Source organism: Arachis hypogaea, chromosome 14 (assembly GCF_003086295.3).
Source record: "Arachis hypogaea cultivar Tifrunner chromosome 14, arahy.Tifrunner.gnm2.J5K5, whole genome shotgun sequence".
NCBI classification, from domain to species: Eukaryota; Viridiplantae; Streptophyta; class Magnoliopsida; order Fabales; family Fabaceae; genus Arachis; species Arachis hypogaea.
Window position 1 is genome coordinate 92,651,395 of NC_092049.1, and position 21,909 is coordinate 92,673,303.

At 31.7% G+C, this 21,909-nt stretch overlaps 1 protein-coding gene across 1 annotated transcript; it reads left to right on the top strand.

Moving 5' to 3' along the window:
* The first annotated feature begins 18,912 nt into the window (after positions 1–18,912).
* Positions 18,913–21,241, top strand: LOC112742757 (uncharacterized). Its single transcript, XM_025791986.1, has 4 exons — positions 18,913–19,302; positions 20,059–20,233; positions 20,327–20,403; positions 20,459–21,241. Exons 1-4 carry the CDS (start codon positions 18,913–18,915, stop codon positions 21,239–21,241), a joined length of 1,425 nt encoding a protein of 474 aa, XP_025647771.1.
* Positions 21,242–21,909: the final 668 nt, after the last annotated feature.

A 21,909-nucleotide genomic window follows, 5' to 3' on the forward strand; every position in this document is an offset into this window, starting at 1 on the left:
TTCATAGTTAGAGGTTAACTAAGTGGGAGAAATAGACAATTCTCATCACAATTGAGGAGGATAATGATGATAGGACTTCTAGTTCTCATACCTTGCCAAGACCTTTGTTAGTTGTTAGTTTATTTCCTTTGCCATTTATATTTCTTGTCTATTACCTCAAAAACCCCCAAACATACTCCATAACCAATAACAAGAACACTTTATTGCAATTCCTAGGGAGAACGACCCGAGGTTTGAATACTTCGGTTATTATTTTAGGAGATTGTTACTTGTGACAACCAAATTTTTGTATGAAAGGATTATTGTTGGTTTAGAAACTATACTTGCAACGAGATTTCATTTGTGAAATTCTACACTATCAATTTTCCATTCATCAAAATGGCGCCGTTGCCGGGGAATTGCAAATGTGCACTTGTATTAGTTATTATATATATATATGAATATTGTGAATAGCTTGATTTTTGGATTGCTTGTTAGTTTTTGCTAGTTTTAGGACTTTGTTTCATTAATTCTTGTTAGCTTTTGTTTCCTATTTCTCCTTTCATTATGAATTCTCACTTTGGCTATGAGTGTGATTACAACTATGTTGTAGGAAATGGGAGCTACAATGAAGATATGCATTAAGGATGGGACAATCAAAGGCGGGAGGAGCCATATGCATATGATCAATCCTCTTGGCAACAACCTCCACCAATACACTATGAACAAGAGCCATTCATGATGCATATCAATCCAATGGCTATGGTGAATCTCCTTGTGACTTTCAAGAACCACCACCATATGCCTATGAGTCATATCCTCAACATAACCCTCAACCACACTCACAAGCCCCTTTTCACCAACCACCTTCATATGACCCTAATCCATATCCACCATACCAACCACCTTTTGAGCCATATGATCCACATATTGAACCACCACCATTCCAACCTCAATACTTCCAAGAACCACCTTCTCCATACTATTACCAAGATAAACTACCTCCAATGTATGAAAATTTTCAACCACAAGATGAATTCTACCTTCTACCACCACCTTCCATGGAAGAATATTCATGTCCATCGATCCAAGAGCCATATGATCCTAATCATGTTATCCAAGTGGAACAAGAGTCAAGGGATCGTCTCAAGGAAGCAATGGATCAACTTCAAGCAACCATGGAGCGTGTTGTGCAACAAGTGGAAAAAGTGGAGTGTTGAATCGCCACAACCCTACCAAGAAGAACCACCTCCCTATTATGAATCCTTCCTCCAAAATAATGAACCCCCCTATCCACCCCAAGCCCCAATGAATGATGATTCTCTCACTTTGCTACTTCAAGGACAAGAGGAGATGAAAAGGGATGTATAAAACTTCGCGGCCGCCTTGGATGAGGTGGTAAACTGGTTAGCATCCCAATGCTTGAATATGCAAGGAACTCCCATGACTACATGTGAAGAATCTAAGAAAGAGTATAGCATGAAGGAGAGATTGGAAACTTCGGTGGGAAATGAGGGAAGTTGCTTTGTGTTGGAATAATTGGAGGAAGCTAGGATTGTTGAAGAAAAGGAAGAAGTGGTTGAAGACTTAGGAGATGCGGAATCTCCATGGGAATTTAAGGTCATAGAAAATCCCCCAACAAGATTGAAGTTGATGTTGAGGAGAAAAGTGCACATCCTCCAAAGCATATCCCATATGAAGAATTAGATGGGATAGAGCAAGAATTGAGTTCCCTTGGAATTGAAGATCAAGCATCAAATCTCCTTGGTGAAGAAGATAAAATTGATGAACAAAGGGTTGAATTTGAGAAATCTTGTGAAGAGGTGGAAGTCCTTAGAAGAAAAAGGACAGGAGTTGGATACGCTTTGTCATGATCCTTGGAAGATTTTTTACCTAGGTTGTCATCCACTCCTTCATTCGAGTGGGTAAAATTTATCTCTATTAGCTTTTATTGTCCCACCTGAGTATGGCTTTCTTGAAACGGATGGTCAACTTAGGATGCTTTGCGGGATGAAGCGTAAGAGAAAGATGTTTCGTGGTTGGCGTTGTAAATCAAGGCTCATTATGGTTGATACATCAAAGATGGAATATAAAGGTTGAAATAGTGCTCAACTAGATGGGTCTAGGAGGATTGTTGGGCACTTCATGGAGAATTCATCTTGCATGCCACCCAGATGGATTAATGATGATCAACTTCAAGACGGGTGTGAAAATAAAATGTGGGATCCCGGATTACAAGAAGAGGATCGACTTTGGGAGCCCCAAGCTTGTAAAGAACTCCATCAAGACTTGGTGCAACTCATGAAAAATCTTGGGGCACAATGGAGAATCAAGCATTGGTGAATGTTCCAAGATGAATTCAAGCACAAGGCACCTTGAGGAGGAGCTCCCCATAAGTCCAACTTAAGGACAATAAACAAAAGTGCTAGGTGGGAGACACTCCCACCATGGTAAAATCTTCTCATTTTTTTTCTTTTGTACATGATGGTAAGACTAGTTTAATTTCATGTTTTTATTGGTTTGTTGAGTTTAATTGGTAGTTTAATATGTTAAATAAGGTTTTATGGTGTTTTGGTAGCTGTTTAGAGGTTTGGAATGCTTGGTTTGGTGCAAAAAAATATGAAAAATTTTGAAAAACAGAGCACCAACCCACGCGCACGCGTGCCTCACGCGTACGCGTGACACAAGCATTTTCGACCATCCACACGCACGTGTCACCCATGCGTACGCGTGGATGCAAAAATTTCACCTCCAAGCCATTTTCCCAAGAGTTGTGCCTACATCGCGCGAACATTGCGCCTTTCGCGCAAGGCCACTCACGCGTACGCGCACCGCACGCATAGGCGTCGCTCTCTCAATAACCCATCGACGTGCACGCATGACACACGCGTACACATCGCGTCCATTTCACCTCAATCCACGCGCACGCGTGACATATGCGTACGCGTGGATGCCCTTCTTTCACATGCTTCTTTCCTTCTCCTCTCTTCTTCTCTTCTCTCACCCATCATCCAACACTTCCAAATACCATTTATAACCATTCCTTTTAGATAGTTAATTGTTGAGTTAGTTGAATTTTCATTACATTTTCTTTGTTTTTCCTAATAAGTGTTGGATTATTCATTTTTTTTTTACCATTCATTGCTGCTAGTCATTGATAAGATGTTATTTTAACATCATTGTTGTTTATCATCTTTGTTGGATTCCTTGATTGATGTTACATTTTGTTACTTTGTTTTGAATTTTTCATGCTTAATTTTGTGCATACCAAGTACATGTGGCTTTGCCTTCAAGCTTCTAAATCTTTTTGAATTGCATGATTTGGCCACCATGTGATTTGAATCATATTCTTTGAGTAGGCAATGTCTTGATGGATGTCTTGCATTTATCTTAATTTATTGTACTTCTTGATCATCTGCATCCATATGTTTTTGGTTTGAATGCTTTCGTGCTTCTTTATTGCTTGTTCGGTTATCTTGACCTATAAGTTTAGAGCATCTCAAGCACATTAGGATGAGTGAGGTGCATGTTCCCTTTATGTAATTGTGACCGAGCTTTCTATGTTAGTGTGTGTGCTCTAAACCGCGTGCAACTTAGAATGCACTTACTTTTATCCATGTCACACTAATCCACTCACTCATTTCTAGTGATTTACCTCATTCCAACAATTTTGGCTTCCTTGCTGTTGCATTTACTTTTCTCATTATCCTGCCTTCTAATTTCAGGATGAGTCGTTATAAGCTAAAACGGAAGCGGGAGAAAGAACATACAGCAACCGGTTGACCTACTAGCTGAAGGTGGCAACCCGAAGAGTCGCCGCACCCCCTTGCTCATCTTTGAATGCACCGAGGACGGTGTAAACTTTTAAGTGTGGGGAGGTCGTTCGACCAGTCAGCGCTTTTGGGTGACAAGTTTCTAATCCCAAAACTTTTGCATTTCATTTTTAGATCTTTTAGGATTTTTAGTTTTATTTTCTTAATTTTTCATATGTATACATAATAAGCTTAGTCAAAATAATAAAAATTTTCAAGAAATTTATCTATAGGGCACCTCAATTGATTTGAGTGAAAATTTTTCATAGAACTTGCTTGAACTATATATTGTGGAACATGATTTTTGAGCTAAGAACACACAACCTTGTGAGATTTGAGCCTTAATTGCATGGTTACATCTTATAACCACTTATTTCCCTCCTTGTGTGCATTGTTCTCTTTCTATGATTGTAATCCTTGATTTGTTTGATTCTATATGTCTATTATTCCATGTATACATGCATTTATATGATTGAGGCCATTGTTTCATTAGCTCACTCACCCAAATAGCCTACCTTTTATCTTCCATTGTTAGCCAATTTGAGCCTACGATCAACCCACTTTGTTCTTAATTTTAGCACATTACAAGCCTTGAAGCGAAAAATAATAAATGTCCTTAATTTGGATCTTTGATTAGCTTAGGCTAGTGTGTGGTGTCATTCAAGTGTGGAGAAACTTAGGACATTGGTTGAGAGAAAAGGGTGTTTTTGTTTTGTATTTCTATATTTGGAAATTTGGTACATATTCATGTGTTAATTAAATGTAAAACCATATGCATTGATGCTCTTGTATATATTTTAGTTTGAAAAGAAAAAAAAGAAAAAAATGAGAAAATAAAAAGAAAATATATATATATATATATATATATATGAAAAGAAAAATATATATATATAGAAAGAAAAGAAAAAGAAAAAGAAAGAAATAAAAAGGGGAAAAGAATAACAATCAATAACAATAACAATGGGTAGTTAGGCTAGCTTTGAAATTGTATAGGATGTCATAGGTTAGGTGGGAAGTCTAAGCTTATCAAGGATTCAAATTTAAAGTCCACTTGACCAAATATGCATCATACCTTGACCCTAGCCCCGTTACAACCTATGAAAAGACCTCATGATAATTGTATGCATGCACGAAATATTTGTTGATTGTTAGAAAATCTTGGAAAGCATGATTAAGGGAGAATTGAGTGAATCAACCCTAAACACTTGAGCGACTAGAGTGCAAACACTTACAGTGAGGGTTCGATTGCTCAATTACATGTTTCCACCTATGATCATCTCTTCTTGCAAGTTTATAAAAATATTTAATAACTCAATTCAATTGTGGATTAGATTTACTATTGCCTTAGCCCTTGTGCCTATATAGGTTCTCTTGGGAATTGATTTATTTTGACCAAGTAGTTGCATTCATATAGTTGCATTTAGATAGGATACATTTAGTAGTTGTTACATTGAATAAATGTTGATACCCTTTGTTTCCTTCTTGATTTAGCATGAGAAAATGCTATGGTTTAAGTGTGCGGAGGTCGATAAACCCCATTTTTAGGGTTTATCTTGTGCTTAATTTAGGGAATTTTATGACCTTTTACCCATATTTATTCAATGAAATAGCATGGTTTCATGATTGTCTCCTAATTTGTGCTTAAGTGTGAAAACATGCTTTTTAGGCCCTTAATTGCTAATTTTGATTCACCTTTAATTCAACTAGATGCCTTGATATGTTTGTTAGTGAATTCAAATTGGAAAGGCTAGGAATAGATCAAAGGGGTGGAGAGGAAAAGCATCCAAGCAGAGAACTAATGAAGAAACAAGGATTTAGGTTGCTGAGATCGACACGCACGCGCAGCAGACGCGCACGTGTGGAAAGTGACGTCGCAAGGCGACGCATACGCGCACATGACGCGTACGCATGGATAGCAATTTGTCAGGCGACGCGTATGCGTGACCCACGCGCACGCGTCGGTGCTCGCACGTGACCCACTTAAAGTGAATCCGCTGGGGGCGATTTCTGGGCTGCCCAGACCCAAATCCAACTCATTTCTGATGCTATTTAACCCAAGGATTGAAGGGGAATTAACACACATTAGACATTACATCACATTAGTTTAGTTAGTTTAGTTTTGGAGGGAAAGTTAGTTTCTAGAGAGAGAATCTCTTTCTTCTCTCTAGAATTAGGATTAGGTTTAGGTTAATTTCTTAGATCAAGATCTACTTCTTCTCTTGCTTCAATTTTCCTTTTGCTTTATGAAATTCTTATGTAGATCTCTATTTCTCTTTCAATGCAATTTATGATTTTCATGTCTTTTCATGTTGATTTGGTTCTATTATTGATCTCTCGCCATTGTAGTTAGATCTCTCTTTAATTCTTGCAATTCATGTTGTTTACCTTTATTGCCTTCTATGTATTTGTTGAAATGCCTCTTTTAGTTATGAATTAGATTTTGTTCCTCTTGGCCTAGGTAGAGTATTTGGTGACTCTTGAGTTATCAAACTCCTTTGTTGATTGATAATTAGAAGTTGCTAATTAACTTGAATGCAACTAAAGCTAGTCTTTCATTATGATTAGGCTAGGACTTGTGGAATCAAGTTAATTCATCCACTTGACTTTCCTTCACAGTTAGAGATTAAGTAAGTGGGAGCAATGGACAATTCTCATCACAATTAAGGAGGATAATGAGGATAGGACTTCTAGTTCTCATACCTTGCTAAGACCTTTGTTAGTTGTTAGTTTATTTCCATTGCCATTTATATTTCTTGTCTATTACCTCAAAAACCCCCAAACATACTCCATAACCAATAACAAGAACACTTTATTGCAATTCCTAGGGAGAACGACCCGAGGTTTGAATACTTCGGTTATTATTTTAGGGGTTTGTTACTTGTGACAACCAAATTTTTGTATGAAATGATTATTGTTGGTTTAGAAACTATACTTGCAATGAGATTTCATTTGTGAAATTCTACACCATCAATTTTTCACTCATCACAGACAGGCAGCAAGAAAGTGCAAAAGGGCGTAAAAAGCAGCGCCAAACGCCACCAAAGTGGCGCTAAATGCCTACAGCAGCCCCTGACCCGAGAAATATTCATAATTAATGAGGATTTGAAGACAAACTTCCTTCCTTCCCAAGGACACACACTACACTCGTTCTCTCTTTCCTCTTTTCATTCTTCATTAGTTTTAGGTTTTGCATTAGATTAGGATTTGGAATTTTCTGCACTATGGGCAACTAATCCTCCATTGTTAAGGTTAGGAGCTCTATTTACTTTGATGGATTAATAATTATTTGTTCTTCTACTCTTGATTAATGTTTTGATTATTGTTTAAGAATTGGTTTCATTCTTCATCTTAAGAATTAGTGATTATTGGAAAATATCTCTAATTCAACTTGAATTCTATTTGAGTCTTGAAAAAGTTATATCATTAGAATTATAGCTTGAAACCAATTTCTCACAATTATCGAATTATATGGATTTAACGCGATACGTGATATATAATGGTCTTATTTTTGGGTTCTTAGGGTTTGTGTGGCTTATAAACTAGAACTTGGACTTAACCTTCTAATTTAATTAAGTGACCAAGGAATTGGTGGTTGATTAGGTTAGAGGATATTAAATTACTAAGAAATTAGAGTTTAATCACTTAAGGTTTGCTATGAATTGAATCTTTGCATGATCAAGGTAGTTGATATTGAATGTTAAATCTGGAAATTTAAATATTTATGACACCTTAACTATTTTTATCATATTATTTTCTTAACCAATTTTAGTTTACTTTTATTTAATTCTTTATTTTTATGTTATTTGCTATTAAAACCCTAAATTTTGATTGTCTGACTAGAATAATCAATTGACTATTGTTTGCTTAATCCGTTAATCCTCGTGGGATTGACACTCATCTCACCGTGAGTTACTATTTAATACGACTCCGTGCACTTGCCGGTGTTTTGTGGATTATAAAATTCGCATCAATAAACTAATTAATTAATTAAGTTGTTATTTGTTATACATTATGATTTTTTATTAAATAAATTACATAAATAAAATTAAATTATATTTATAAATTTAAAGAATATTTTTTATTAATTACAATAAATTTTATTTCTATTATTATAGTCTTTATTTTTTTTATAAATGGTGTAAGAGTATATTAAATATAAACTAATTGAAGAATAGTTTAAGTAAATAGTCATTTTTGACCATGAAGAATTCAAGTATTGACAAAACTGACTATGGAAGAACTAAATGAATTTCATATCCATGAAAGATGAATTATGTTCGACAAAAATATCCAATGTTAAATTTTTGTTGACTCTGTTTAAAAAACACATTAAATTTCAAAATTAATCCTACAACCAATCATCTTCAACCTTCAACCTCCTATTATGCCTCCTTCTTCAATTCTTATTCTTTCTCTTCTTCCCTTATAGAAACAAAATGGGAAACAAAAGAACTCTAATCCTCATTCCTGCTCGCCACGTAGCTACACCTTCCCTCACACCAAATTCGAAGATAGGGGTGTTCATGGATCGGATCCGATCCGCATATTTGCGGTATCTGAATTTGATCCGAAAACTGCAGATGTGGATCTAATCTGCAATACTATCGGATCGGATCCGCACACTAATAAGATCGGATTGCGGATTTTATGTAGGTATCTGCATATTCGATCTGCATATCTTCAAAAATAAATAAATAAATAAATAAATATTCTTTTTATATTTTATTTTAACTAATAATTATCATATATGTTGTACTTTTTTTATTATTTAAGAAAAGTATGTTTAATATTATTTTAAAAGTAAACATGTTTAAAAGAATAGAAAAAGAGATTTTATTGATTTTTTTAAATAAAAATAAACTTTTGAAAGGTATTTTACGTTATGCGGATCGGATCGGATTGGATCCAAGCTAAAAAAACTGCGATATTGGATCCATCCGATGATTTTAGTGCGGATCGGATCAAAATTTTGGCCATATCTAATCCGATCCGATCCGCGTTCACTACTATCAAAGACCAACAGAACCCACTTCTATTTCAGCAAATTCTCTTCTTTAAGTTTTCAAAATGCCCCAACAGAACCCACTTCTATTTCAGCAAATTCTCTTCTTTAAGTTTTCAAAATGCCCCATTTCAATAGTTTCAAAAGCACCCCATTTTAAATTGAGTATTCAAAATAAAAAGCTCTCCCCTGCAGAAATTTCTAGAACCATCATGGAGCTTGCCATTGTGGGAATCCTCTCTGCTTTGACCAAAGAAGGTCATGAGGGTTCTATTTTTTCTTTGGCCATTAGCGTCAAGTTCGCCGTTGACCCCGTGCACCCCTTTCTTCTTTTTGAATCCCACTTTTTCCTTATCTCCTCAAATCCTTTCTTTCCTCCATGTTCAGGTGTCATTGCTAATGCTAAATCTTCTCAGCTTCCTTCTCATTATTTTAAATTATGCTTCTTATAACCAATTAAGTTATAATTATTATGAATGATTCCAAAAAAAAAGAAAAAAAAAGGAGGGATGTGGACATATTTGAAAAGGAGGTAGATTTGGGCTTAGGATTTTTTCTTTTTGTTTTTCATTTTATTTTTGTAATTGAAGAATAGAAAGAAGAATAAATGAAGAAGGAGACATAGCAAGAGGATGAAGGTTGAAGATGATCGGTGTAGGGTTAATTTTGAAATTTAATGTATTTTTTAAATGGAGCTAACAAACATTTAACGAGTGGATATTTTTGTCGAACATAATTCATCTTTCATGGATATAAAATTCATTTGGTTCTTCTAAGATCAATTTTGTTAACACCCGAAACTTTTATAGTTAAAAATGACTATTTTCTCTTTAAACATAAATATAATAGTTAAGTCAATATAAAATATAATTAAAAAATGCATTTATTAAGAAAATAAAAAGATAAAATTAAATTTTGTATATTCATTTAATTAAAATCGGGTCAATCGATTCAAATTGTATTTTATCGAATAAACTAGTAACTCAATGATCTAATAACTTGATTGATTCAGTTCTAATAATTATATTTGTGGTGCAGTAAAATGTGCTTTTTTTTTTTTTTTTTTTGGTCAGGATAGAATGTGATTTTTTTTTTTTTTAGTCAAGTACCCTTACACACACTTCTTCTCTTTTCTAATAGATTCCATATATCAAATTTTTAGACATAGCTAAAATTTAAATTCGGTGTATCTTCTAACACATAGTTGCCACTAAACCAAGTCTTGCGGTACAATGTGGTTTCTTAATCATCATTTTAGTCTAGCGTGATTATGGATCCACTAATGGCCATGTTATGTGAAATGTAGTGTATCATGATTGCAAAATAGTCATAGGCCCACATAACATATTTCTTTCTTGACAGTGTCAATATTCAATAGTTATATAAGGCTACGTTTGGTTGATGTATAAGATGAGACATAGACACAAAGATACAAACATTAAAAATATAGACATAAAATATTTGTGTTTATGTATTGTGTTTGGTAAAAATAATGAACAAGACACAAATATTTAAAAAAGACTGAATTACCCTTCATTTAACTACAATTTTATCAACACCACTACACACCTATCACCTCAAACGCTACATATGTCATTACAATTAAATTTTTATTTCTTTTCGTATTTTTTTTCTTCTAATATCATCTCAAATTATCATTTAAATATTAAATATACAATTTTTTTTGAAAAAAAAAATAGAAAACTAAAGCCTAAAATTTATCAAAGATTAATTAAAATTTAAATAAATAAAAAGTTAAATGTATAATTTTTTTTGAAAAAAATGGGAGAACAAATTTGGTTGTAAAATCTAAAAGAGGAAGTAAAAAAAATATTTGAAGAGATAAGAGGATAAATTTTGAAAATTTAAAAATTGAATAAGGGTAAAAGAGTAAAAAATTAGTGTCTCACAAGTTGTGTCTCAGTGTCTCATCAAATTGGAGGTACACAAATTTAGTGTCTCCGTGTCCTCCTATGTCCATAAAAAATTTGTGTCTCACCAAACCAAACAGCAAGCATGTGTCACCGGACATCAACCAAACACTACCTAATGTAACATGTCTAATCCATAATAATAGTACTAAAATAATTGATAAACTGCAATATCAGAATTGAAATATTAATTTTGAAATATTAAATCATATTCACAAAATCATGACCACTAGGTATAAATCTTATACTCATCATATTTGGATGAGTTTTGATTCATTTCGATGGGAGGAGAGCCAATTTGGTTAGTTTGGAGTGCTCTCTGTTATATACATGTCCTTTTATGGGTATAATAATACTCAAAATTAGGACACATCAATCCTTGATTGCTTTTATTATCTATAGGACTGGTTTTAATATCATATGAATTGGTCCCTAAATATGTTTCTCTGTTAGATAAGTCCCCAGAAATTATCAATGAGGCATAATTCTTTTCTTATTTGTCTCGGTAAAAGCCGTGTGTCCAGAGTTGGAAGTAACGATGTCGTTTTCGCTTTGTGGTACAGGAGTATATTTGTTCAAAGTTTAACTTGTGGTATTGTAACAGTTATATTTTTCCATTTTTTTTCATACAAACACACAGACTCATCCACTCACAGACACTAACCTTGCCACTGCTACGACACGTTAAATTCCTTCATTTGTCAATGCATACAAAAAAATAATGTCTTTGTATTGCTTTATAATAAATTAAATATAAGATAGAATAAATTATAAAAATATAATTTATCTTATTTTTTTTACACAAAATTTAGAAAGAATATAAAGTAAAGTATTATTTTGATTTTTAATGTTTAGATTAAATTCTAGTTTAGTACCTAATGTTTCAAATATTCTATTTCAGTTTGAAAAAGATTTAAATTTTTATTTTAATTTCAAAAAGTTTTAAATGTATTTAATATTGTTCCACAATTAAATTTGACACGAATAATTAGCATATTAAGAATTAATAATGTTTAATTTTGGTACATAAGTTAAATAGATCTATCTACAGTCACCTACATAAATACTTTTCCTTTGATTATGGAGTGTTGATGATTGATTGATAGGATTTAAGATTTTTTTTTACAAGAAGAAGATCTACAAGAAAAAATGTTATAAAAAAGTTTTGGTTAGGGTTAAGTACGATTTTGGTCCGTAAGGTATAATATTTTTGTCCCAAATATTTTTTTACATACAAAATCATCCCTAAGATTTAGCTTAATTTTAAAATCGTCATTTGGACCACAATACCCCTCTCCTTCTTCAACAAAATACCCGGTTCTTCTCCTCTATTACAACAATACCCAATTCTTCTTCTCCATCATAGCAGCATCAAAACAAAGAAATAAAAAAATACAACAGCAACATAATTTCAACTAACGAATACCAAAGAATCAAAACAGAAAAGCAGAAGAATGGAATAGAATCAGAAGCAAAACAGAAACAAAAGAACAATGGAATCAATTAGAATGGTATCAGAGTCAACAAAAACAGTGTAATTAACAAAATTAACAGTGTAATTAATAAAAGAAATAGAAGCAGAATAATCAACTTAATTAACGAAATCAGAAACAGAAGCAGAATAATCAACTTAATAAGAAACAGAATTGGAACCCAATGGCGAGCGATGAAGAGTAGTGGCGACATGCGAGGAGCAGCAGCGAGCCAGCGAGGATGCGAAGCAGCGGCGAACCATGAAGAGCAACCGCGAGGAGCAACAGCGAGCGGCGAGAAACAGCGACGAGTAGTGAGGAGCAGCGGCGACTGGCGAGCTAGTGAGGAGGATGAGCGGAACGATGATGCGGTGGATTCCCTTCCTCCTCGCGTAATTCCCTTCCCCCTTTAACCCGTTTTCTTTCTTTTTTTTTTCTTTTTTAATTTATATTTTTTAGTTAGGAGTAATTTGGTAATAAAAATTAAAATTTTGGTAAAATAGACGATTTTAAAACTAAGTTAAACCTTAGAGACGATTTTGTATGCAAAAAAAGGTTGGGACGAAAAAAATTTTTGATTTATACCTTAGGAACCAAAATCGTACTTAACCCTTTTGGTTATATTTTCCTAACTCATCAAAGAATATATGGCTTAATAATGTTATTAACGTCCAAGTCAGTCATTTTGTTAATTATTCATATCAAATTTAACAATAGAACAACAATAAACCTATTTGAAACTTTTTAGAATAGAAATAAGACGTTTAAAATTTTAGGGACTAAATTAGAATTTGATTCAAATGTTAAAAAACAATACTTTATCAAAAAAAATATTAAAATAAAAAATATAATTATATAAATAAAGTATATTTTTTATTAGTGTTTTTGTATCTTTTTTATCTAAAAAAATATAAAATACACTAATTTAATCTCTCAAATTATGTCAATATCTCATCTGTCAAATATGATTTGAGTCTCAGTATTTTTGTCTCTCTATCCCATATTTATAAACAAAGCCTTGCAAAATAGATCGATCCTCATTGTAGTTTGAAGATTTTTGTCCATGAAAAAGATTATGTGATTTATTTAAGTACATACAGCTCCATTCTTGGTTCAACTTTTTTCTCAAATACAACAATTCTCATATTCAGGACAGCGAAATTAAAATTAAATAGTACTCATCCCACCTTACATTATCAAATTAAAACCCCTCCTTCCGTCGTCCCTCTAAATTCTCAAGTCAACAATATAATAAATGCAACCATATATGTTCCCGTATTATGAGTGATTGCTTATTTTGGAGTACATAATAGTATTACAGAAGAGACATGTCATGTTTTCATTCATTCATTCATTTCATACTGTATACTGTTGTCATTGACCTGTTCAAAAGGAAGAAACTTCGGAAACTTCACCACGAACTCAAGGAATTCAAACTGTTCCCACTTCCCATAGCACAAGGTTGTTTCTTAAACTTTGCATAACTACTATACTAATAATACTGTCTAAGCTTATTAATTACATGCAAGACCAAAGCTAGATAAGCAAAACTAAAAGTGGTAACTAATTATGTGACACTGACTTCCAAGGAAGACACTTGAGATTATTGCAAGATTTTGTCCATCTACTTGTGCAGGCACCTCCACCATCACAACACTTGCAAACAACTCCGAGAGTCGCGAAAATTTTCGAGTACCCTTTCGAACAGGATAAAAAACAAGAAGCACATAAGAAACAAAATCAGCAAAAAAGAAAAAAGAAGAAGAAAAAACAGCAAAGTCATAATTATTTTACCTTGAGAAGATATTAAGGAAAGTGCCCTCCCTTCTGTAAGTGAAGGTTTCTCTGCAATTGAAACAACCATGATGATCATAAACACGAGGACACGATGCTTCTTGTTCATAGTCATCTGGTAATAATTGCCCCAACTAACTACTCCTTTGAGCTATGGTGGTGACAAGCTTCTAATAAACCATGTGAGTATTAGAAACTGTGTGCAGCACTGAAGAAGAGTAAGTAAATTAAAGAGGTTTTGAGGACCTAAACTTGCAAGATGGGGGAGGTGGAAGTGCAAAGTAACAACCCATATGATTGATGTTATTATAGAATTATTGTTGTGCATTAACGTGGAAAAGAAAGAAAGAAAGAAAATGAAAATCGGAAAGTGAGAGTGACATGCCTTTGTTGTATGAAATGTGTTTTAGAAGTAATTATTAGAGTTTAAGTTTGATATAACAACGGTTTAAAATATGTTATATAATTATTTAATTATATAATCATTCACTTAGTCAATATAAAAAATAATTATTTTTATTTAAATATTATGTAATTAAATATATGTATAAAATTATTTTATAATAAAAAAGTACATTAAAATTAAATTTTATTATTATTTTAAAAATTAAAATATGAGGAATCGTAACGTTTTATTAATGATTTAATTGTTGTAGAGGGAGAAAAGGACAAACCGGGTTGGCTTTTGGGTCTTCATATTTTATTTGTGATTGGATGAGAGTTTGAGAAGTTGAAATTGGTCGGTCCCAGTGGCATTCGAGAAGACCAATTCAAACCCTTCTTACAATTTTGAAAGTACAACTTCAGCTTGTAAGATGTATAAATTAAGTGACAAATCATATGTATACATGCAAGTGCATTAGATTTTAAATTTATTACTATATGATAAATGATAACGAATTTAAACTTGAATATATGCTGTTGAGATTACCATCCTACATATTCATGTAATTTGTCTTTTAAATTTTACCAATCCTGCTTCCAGATGGATAATTTAAAAAATTAGTAGTACCTCTATCTCTTATATTAATACTAAAGTTTTTTATTGGATATACATTAATAGTATTTCAGGAATATAAAAAAGACATGAAAACAGAACAAGGGATTTGAGCTGCTGGAAAGAAGACAAATACTGCGTGAGGACACACGTTTTCTAGTTTGTTACGTCTCTTTGGGGCTCATGACTGAGAAATTGTAAATCACTTTCCTCTGAGTTGTAAGTCCACACTAAAGTCAAGCAGCATAGTAGTGGCCACATTTCTTTTGTGAAGTGAAAAGCCAAAGCTTTAAAGATTCCCTTTGCCCCTCTAGTTATGTGAAATCATGAAAGTATTGCATGATATTTTCATTTTCATTTTCATTTTTATTTTTTAAACAATCTTGACAGGGAAACACTAAATTAACTACTATTAGTTTAAAATTATGATGTATGAACATCGACACATACACGAAACACAACATGATACGAGACACGTCAACATATAAATTTTAAAATTTTATAAAACACGAAAACATGTATATATATAAAATATAAAGTATTTTTTAGATAAATGTAATGATATTTTGATATTTTAGTGATATTAAAACATAAATTAATTTTTTAATTATTTTTAATGTCTTAATTATTATTTTAATTATATAAAGTATTTAAAATATCTTTTGTTTTAATAAAAAAATAATATATACTATTTCTAAATTTATTTATAGAATACATATTAAGAGTAAGGCTGGACACGCTAACACGTGATGGTATTTAGGTGTGTCTAAACGTATTCGCGCGAGAATTTTTTTTATTTTTATTAAGGCACAGTTGGATACAATAGACATACGTATTGAACGAGTGTTGATGAGTGTTGTATCCAAAATGTATCAAACATGCGAACACGACAACTCAATGAAGTGTCTGTACTTTATAGATTCAAAAACTTATTAGTGATAGTCCCTGAAAAATGCAAAAAGAAAAATTGACAATCCTGATGTAAAATAAATAAATAAGAAAGAGAAAATAAATAAAAAATAAAAAAGTATAAATAGAATACTCTAGTATTAATATTTAGCAAAAAAAATATCAATTAATTTTTTTATATAAATATAATTGCTATGCTTAGTGTGTGACTCGTTAATTTTTTAGAGTGGTTAGAGTTCGACAATAAAATAAATGACTTATAGGATGAATTCATTAATAATCTGGATACTAGATATATGGCTAGCTATAGCAACGGAAGTTAGATTTGTGCAGATTTAATGTGCGGCTAAAGATAATATACTTAGGTAACAAAAATACATAAAAGAGAAACAAATAAGTTTTAAATTCTGATTCTAAACCTTTACGTTTCCACATCAAAGTTACATATATTACTTCATTTTTGTTTTTCATTTTATGCCTACTGGTGTTCCAAAAGTTCCCTTTCGAAGTCCTGGAGAGGAAGATGCATCTTGGGTTGAGATCTCTTATTGAATTGGAATAAGTTCGACAGCGCATCACGAAATCTTAGTGATCTTCTCTATCTAATGAATGGAGAGTCCATTTTAAAATCGTCTGCCCTGCACCCCTATATATATATATATATATATATATATATACTAGTTACAGCTTATAAAGAAAAAGAAAGGGCTGTTTGTTATGTATTGTTGTTGTGTGTAATGGCAAAGGACTTGCCCCTATTTATACACGTATTAAACTCATATTTTCAACCTTCATTAATTAGATTCATTTGAAAATTTGAATCTTTCTTCTTCTTGAGAAAATGAGTCGTCTGAATATTAATGGGCATCCACATTTATCCTTATCATAACATTCTCCACTAGATGTTCATTTAGGATTATTCTTCATTAAAATCTTATTAAAGAAAAATTTAATGGAAAAAAACGTTAATGAAGGAAAAAAGTACGACATCCTTTGAGAACTGCCTTATTAAAATCCTTGTCAAGAAAAATCCAATAGGAAGAAAACCTGACAAAGGAAAAATGAGTACAGTCTCCCCCTTTTGTCGACATTATTTAATATCTCAAAATCGCGCATCCCAATCTGATGTACCAATCTTTCAAAGGAGGATTTTGAAAGTAACTTCCTAAATAAATCTGCCAGATTATCACTTAAGCGGATATGTTAGAAATCAATTGTGTTTTTATTTTGAAGATCATGAGTAAAGAAGAATTTGAGAGAAATATGCTTTGTTCTATCACCTTTGATGTATCGACCCTTAAGTTGAGCAATGCATGTTGTATTATCTTCAAACAAAATAGTTGGAGCTATTTTATGATCAATTAGTCCACATGATGATAGAATATATTGGATTAAAATCTTGAGCCGAAAACACTTGCGACTTGGTTCATGTATCGCTAGTATTTCAGCATGATTAGAGGATGTTGCTGCTATCGTCTGTTTCACGGACCTCCATGATATAACTGTATCATCATATATGAATAGATATCCTATTTGAGATATTCCGTTGTGTGGATCATGCAAGTATCCTGCATCTGCATAGCCAACTAATTGTGACACAAATAGTTAATAAAATGAATGACATGAAAGTTAATAACATTACTAGTTAAGTCATATCTTCTTTCATGTGTTAGAAAAATATATTAATACCTTCTTGTAACACTTCTTGTCCTTAATTTATTTTTCATACAAAACTCCAAATTCTAACAATAAATCACCAACGCTTCAAAATCAAAGAAAAAACTTTTATATTAGTGATCATTGGTGGATTAATTTTACTTACATCATAAAATCGATGTTATTGACTCTTTAATATGCGAATTATTTATGTCAAATTTAACGGTGGGACAATATTGAACCCACTTAATTTTTTTTTGGGATTGAAATAGGACGTTTGAAACGTTAGGGACCAAATTAGAATTCGGCCTAAACGTTAGGGACCAAAATAATACTTTACCCTTAAAGTTAAGTTTCTTTAATTAATACCTTAGCTAATGTGGTATATTTTTAAGATATTTTTTAATTTATTTTATTTGATCCACTTAAATGCGTTAATTAATTAATCATTTATTTGATTTGATCAAGATAAATATTAAATTATTTAATATTTTATTTGACTATATTAATTATAACTAATCCAGACGCAAAGCTACATATGATGCAGGGGAGGCAGTGGCCCCCCGAAAAATTTGTTTACAAAAATAATAAAAATAAAAGAGTGGCCCCCCTTAAAAAAATGTATGGCCATTGGCCTCCTCCCTTTGAAAAATTTCTCTCCTGTCAGTAATTCTCATTCAAGAAATGGGTATAGCAAAGAATAATTGAAAATTAGTATATTATTTAGGTTATGAATGGGCTATATGCTTAGTTAAAAAAAAAAAGTCATAATCCATATTAGAAGTGAAGAATCTGAAAGGGCAGCAACAAGAAGTCAACAAATCACTTCTTTCATTCTTCCTTCTTCTTTCAATCAGAAAACAAAGCATCACTCCATATTTCTATTATCATTACAACTTAAAAGATAGCAAGTAGCCTTTGGTCTTTCATTGTCATCTCTTATTCTTCTTTCTTTTGTAAGTTATTTCTTTTATTTGTTTTTTTTGAATAATTTATATATTTATTTATTTATCTAGTTTATAATTTTATAATAATAATTTATATTTTTGAAAAAAAAAACTGAAGATGATAATCATGTAATTATAATGTTATCCTTGTATTATTTTTAATTTTTTTCTCATTATTAATTATTTGTGACTTGATATTATTGATTTGCAAAAAATAAAATAAATTGAGTTTAATTAAGTTGAATAATGTTTATCTTATTATCTATGTAAATTCTCAATTGTAGGAATTTAGTTGAATTATGAGCAAGATGAAAATAATAGACACTTTTTTTAAAAAGACTAACCAGAAGAGTGAAAATGTTTCTAATGTTGTTATATCAACACCAACCTCTTCAATATTTGAGGCATCAAACATGAATACTTTAGCTCCTCAACAAGATAGTTCAAAGTCAAAGTGCCTACGACTTAATCCTGAACAAATGGAAGTATGTCATTTGGTAAGAGATCTAGGAATTCGACCAATGATTTGGAAGTTTCATCCAAGTAAAAGAGATGAAATTCGTCGAGCTTATCTTAAAGCTGGACCAAATCAACCAATACTTGATAATTATCCATTCTCGAGCGATACAAGTCGTCATCGTCGTTTTCAAGCTTCTTGGTTTGAATTATACCCTTCATGGTTAGAATATTCTATTGAAGATGATGCTGTATATTATTTACCATGCTACCTATTTGCTATAGAATCTTCAATCAACACAGGTTCAAATGCTTTCATTGAAAACGACTTCAGGAATTGGAAGAAGGTAAATAGTAAAAAAGATTATCCTCTTTTAAATCACATTAGCAAAGGCCTCAATTCGTTTCATCATAGGGCAACAAAATCATGTGATGATTTGATTAAGCAATCACAACATGTTGATACACTTATGAAATGAAAAACATCAGAGGAAATTGAGAATAATCGACGTAGAATTAGAGCATCTATTGATTGTATTAGATGGTTGACTTTTCAAAGTTGCGCTTATAGTGGCCATGATGAAAGCTCGAGTTCAGATAATTGAGGTAACTTTATTGAATTGTTAAAGTTTTTGGGTTCTTACAATAGTAGTGTCCAGAAGCTTGTTTTGGAAAATACTCCTAGATTTGCTAAATATACTTCAAGTGATGTTCAGAAATAAATTCTACATGTTCTTGCTACAACGGTGAGAAACTCAATTAGAAAGGATATTGGAGATGCCAAATTTTGTATTATCATTGACGAAGCTCGCGATGAATCTAAAAAAAGAGCAAATGGCTATTGTTTTGATATTTGTTGATGTGGATGGTTTTGTTCATGAATGCTTCTTTGATCTTGTATATGTTAGTGATACTAGTGCCTTGACTTTGAAAAATAGTTGGTGTCTCTGCTTTCTATTCATAATCTCCAAATCGAAAATATTTGAGGTAAGGGGTATGATGGTGCTTGCAATATGAGAGGGGAATGGAATGGTTTACAAGCTTTATTTCTCAATGATTGTTGACAAGCATATTATGTCCATTGTTTTGCTCATAGATTGTAGTTAATACTGATGGTTGCTTCAACGGAAGTACGTCAAATTCATGAGTTTTTCACACAATTAACTGCTATTGTCAGTATTGTTGGTACATCTTGCAAACGATATGATCAACTACAAGAAGCTCAAGAAATTGAAAATGCAAAATTGATTGCCAATGATGAGCTAGAAATAGGTCAAGGTGCAAATCCAATGGGCACTTTATAAAGAACTGGAGATAAAAGATGGAGTTCTCACTTTCATTCTATTTTTAGCTTGATAAGAATGTTTGCAGCTACTCATACCGTTCTTAATAACATTATTGATGGTACAACTTCTGCTAAAAAATGTGAGGCTTATGGTGTCAACAAAGTGCTATCCTCATTTGAATTTGTTTTTTCGTTACATTTGATGAGGAAAATTATAGGGATTACTAATATTTTGTGCCAAGCATTACAACAAAATCCCAAGACATTTTGAATGCATTCATGTTGTTTCCACATCAAAACTACTTCTTAAAAAATTGAGGGATAACGGTTGGTGCAATTTACTTGAGATTGTTAAGAAATTTTGTGAGAAACATGAAATTGACATCCCTGATATGAGTACACAATACACGATTGGAAGAGGTCGATCTTGTCAACCAAAGATAACAATCAAGCATCATTATCGAGTAGATGTGTTTTTGGCAGCAATTGCCTCTCAAATTCAAGAGTTAAATAGTAGATTCAATGAGGAAACCATGGAGCTTTTGACTTTAAGTATTGCCTTAGACCTTAAAGATAATTTTAAGTTGTTTAATATTCAGAATATATGTAAGTTGGCTGAAAAATTTTATCCTTCAGATTTTTCTGATTATGAAAGGATTCTTTTGAATGCTCAATTGCAACATTATGCATTTGATATACTGAATCATCTAAAAGATGTTGGGACACTTTCTGAGTTATGTAAAAGATTGAAAGAAACAGGAAAATTAAAAACTTATCATTTGGTTGATAGACTGATTTGCAATGTCTTGACTCTTCCAGTATCTACAGCAACAACAGAAAGAGCTTTCTCGGCAATGAAAATTTTTAAAACAAGGCTTCAGAGTAAAATGGCAGACGAATTTCTTGTAGATAATTTAGTCATTTGCATTGAGAAAGAAATTGCAGCTACTTTCAGTACAAATTCAATAATAGATGACTTCGAATCAAGGAAAAAACGTTAGGCTCAATTGTCAATGTAAGTTACAAATTTTAATTTATTTCAGCTCTAATAATAATATTATTAATTTTTTTCATTGCACAAGTTATGGTTGTGATTTAAATTATTTACATGAAGCATAATACATTTTTTTAATAATTTTGCAGGAAACGTCTAAAAAGGAATTGAATAGTATTTGAAAATTCTAAAAGCAAGTATGTAACAACCTATATTTACAATATTTGAAATTAGTTTTGAGATATTTGTGTTTAATTATTTTAATATACAATATGTTCAGTTATCTTATAAAAAGTAAATTTTAAACCTTAGTTGTTATTTTTAATCAAAATTATATATAGAGTTATTTTTAATTTTTTTGTTCAAATAAAAAAACTAAAAAAATATTGGCCCTCCTGGTAAATATTGTCTATCTTTCCCCCTAAACTAATCAATTATAATTATTTGATTTGACTGCAATAAAAAAATAATTTTATTTTAATTTACATTAATTTTTTGTTTTATATTTTGATTAATAATTTTTAAAAGTATTATAATTAATCATTTATTTTATTTGATTCAAATATATATCGAACTATTTAAATTAATTTTTTATATTAATATAATAATTTTTAACAATTTATGTTGTTCAATTGAGTCATTTATTTATTATTATATTTAGAATAATATCGAGAA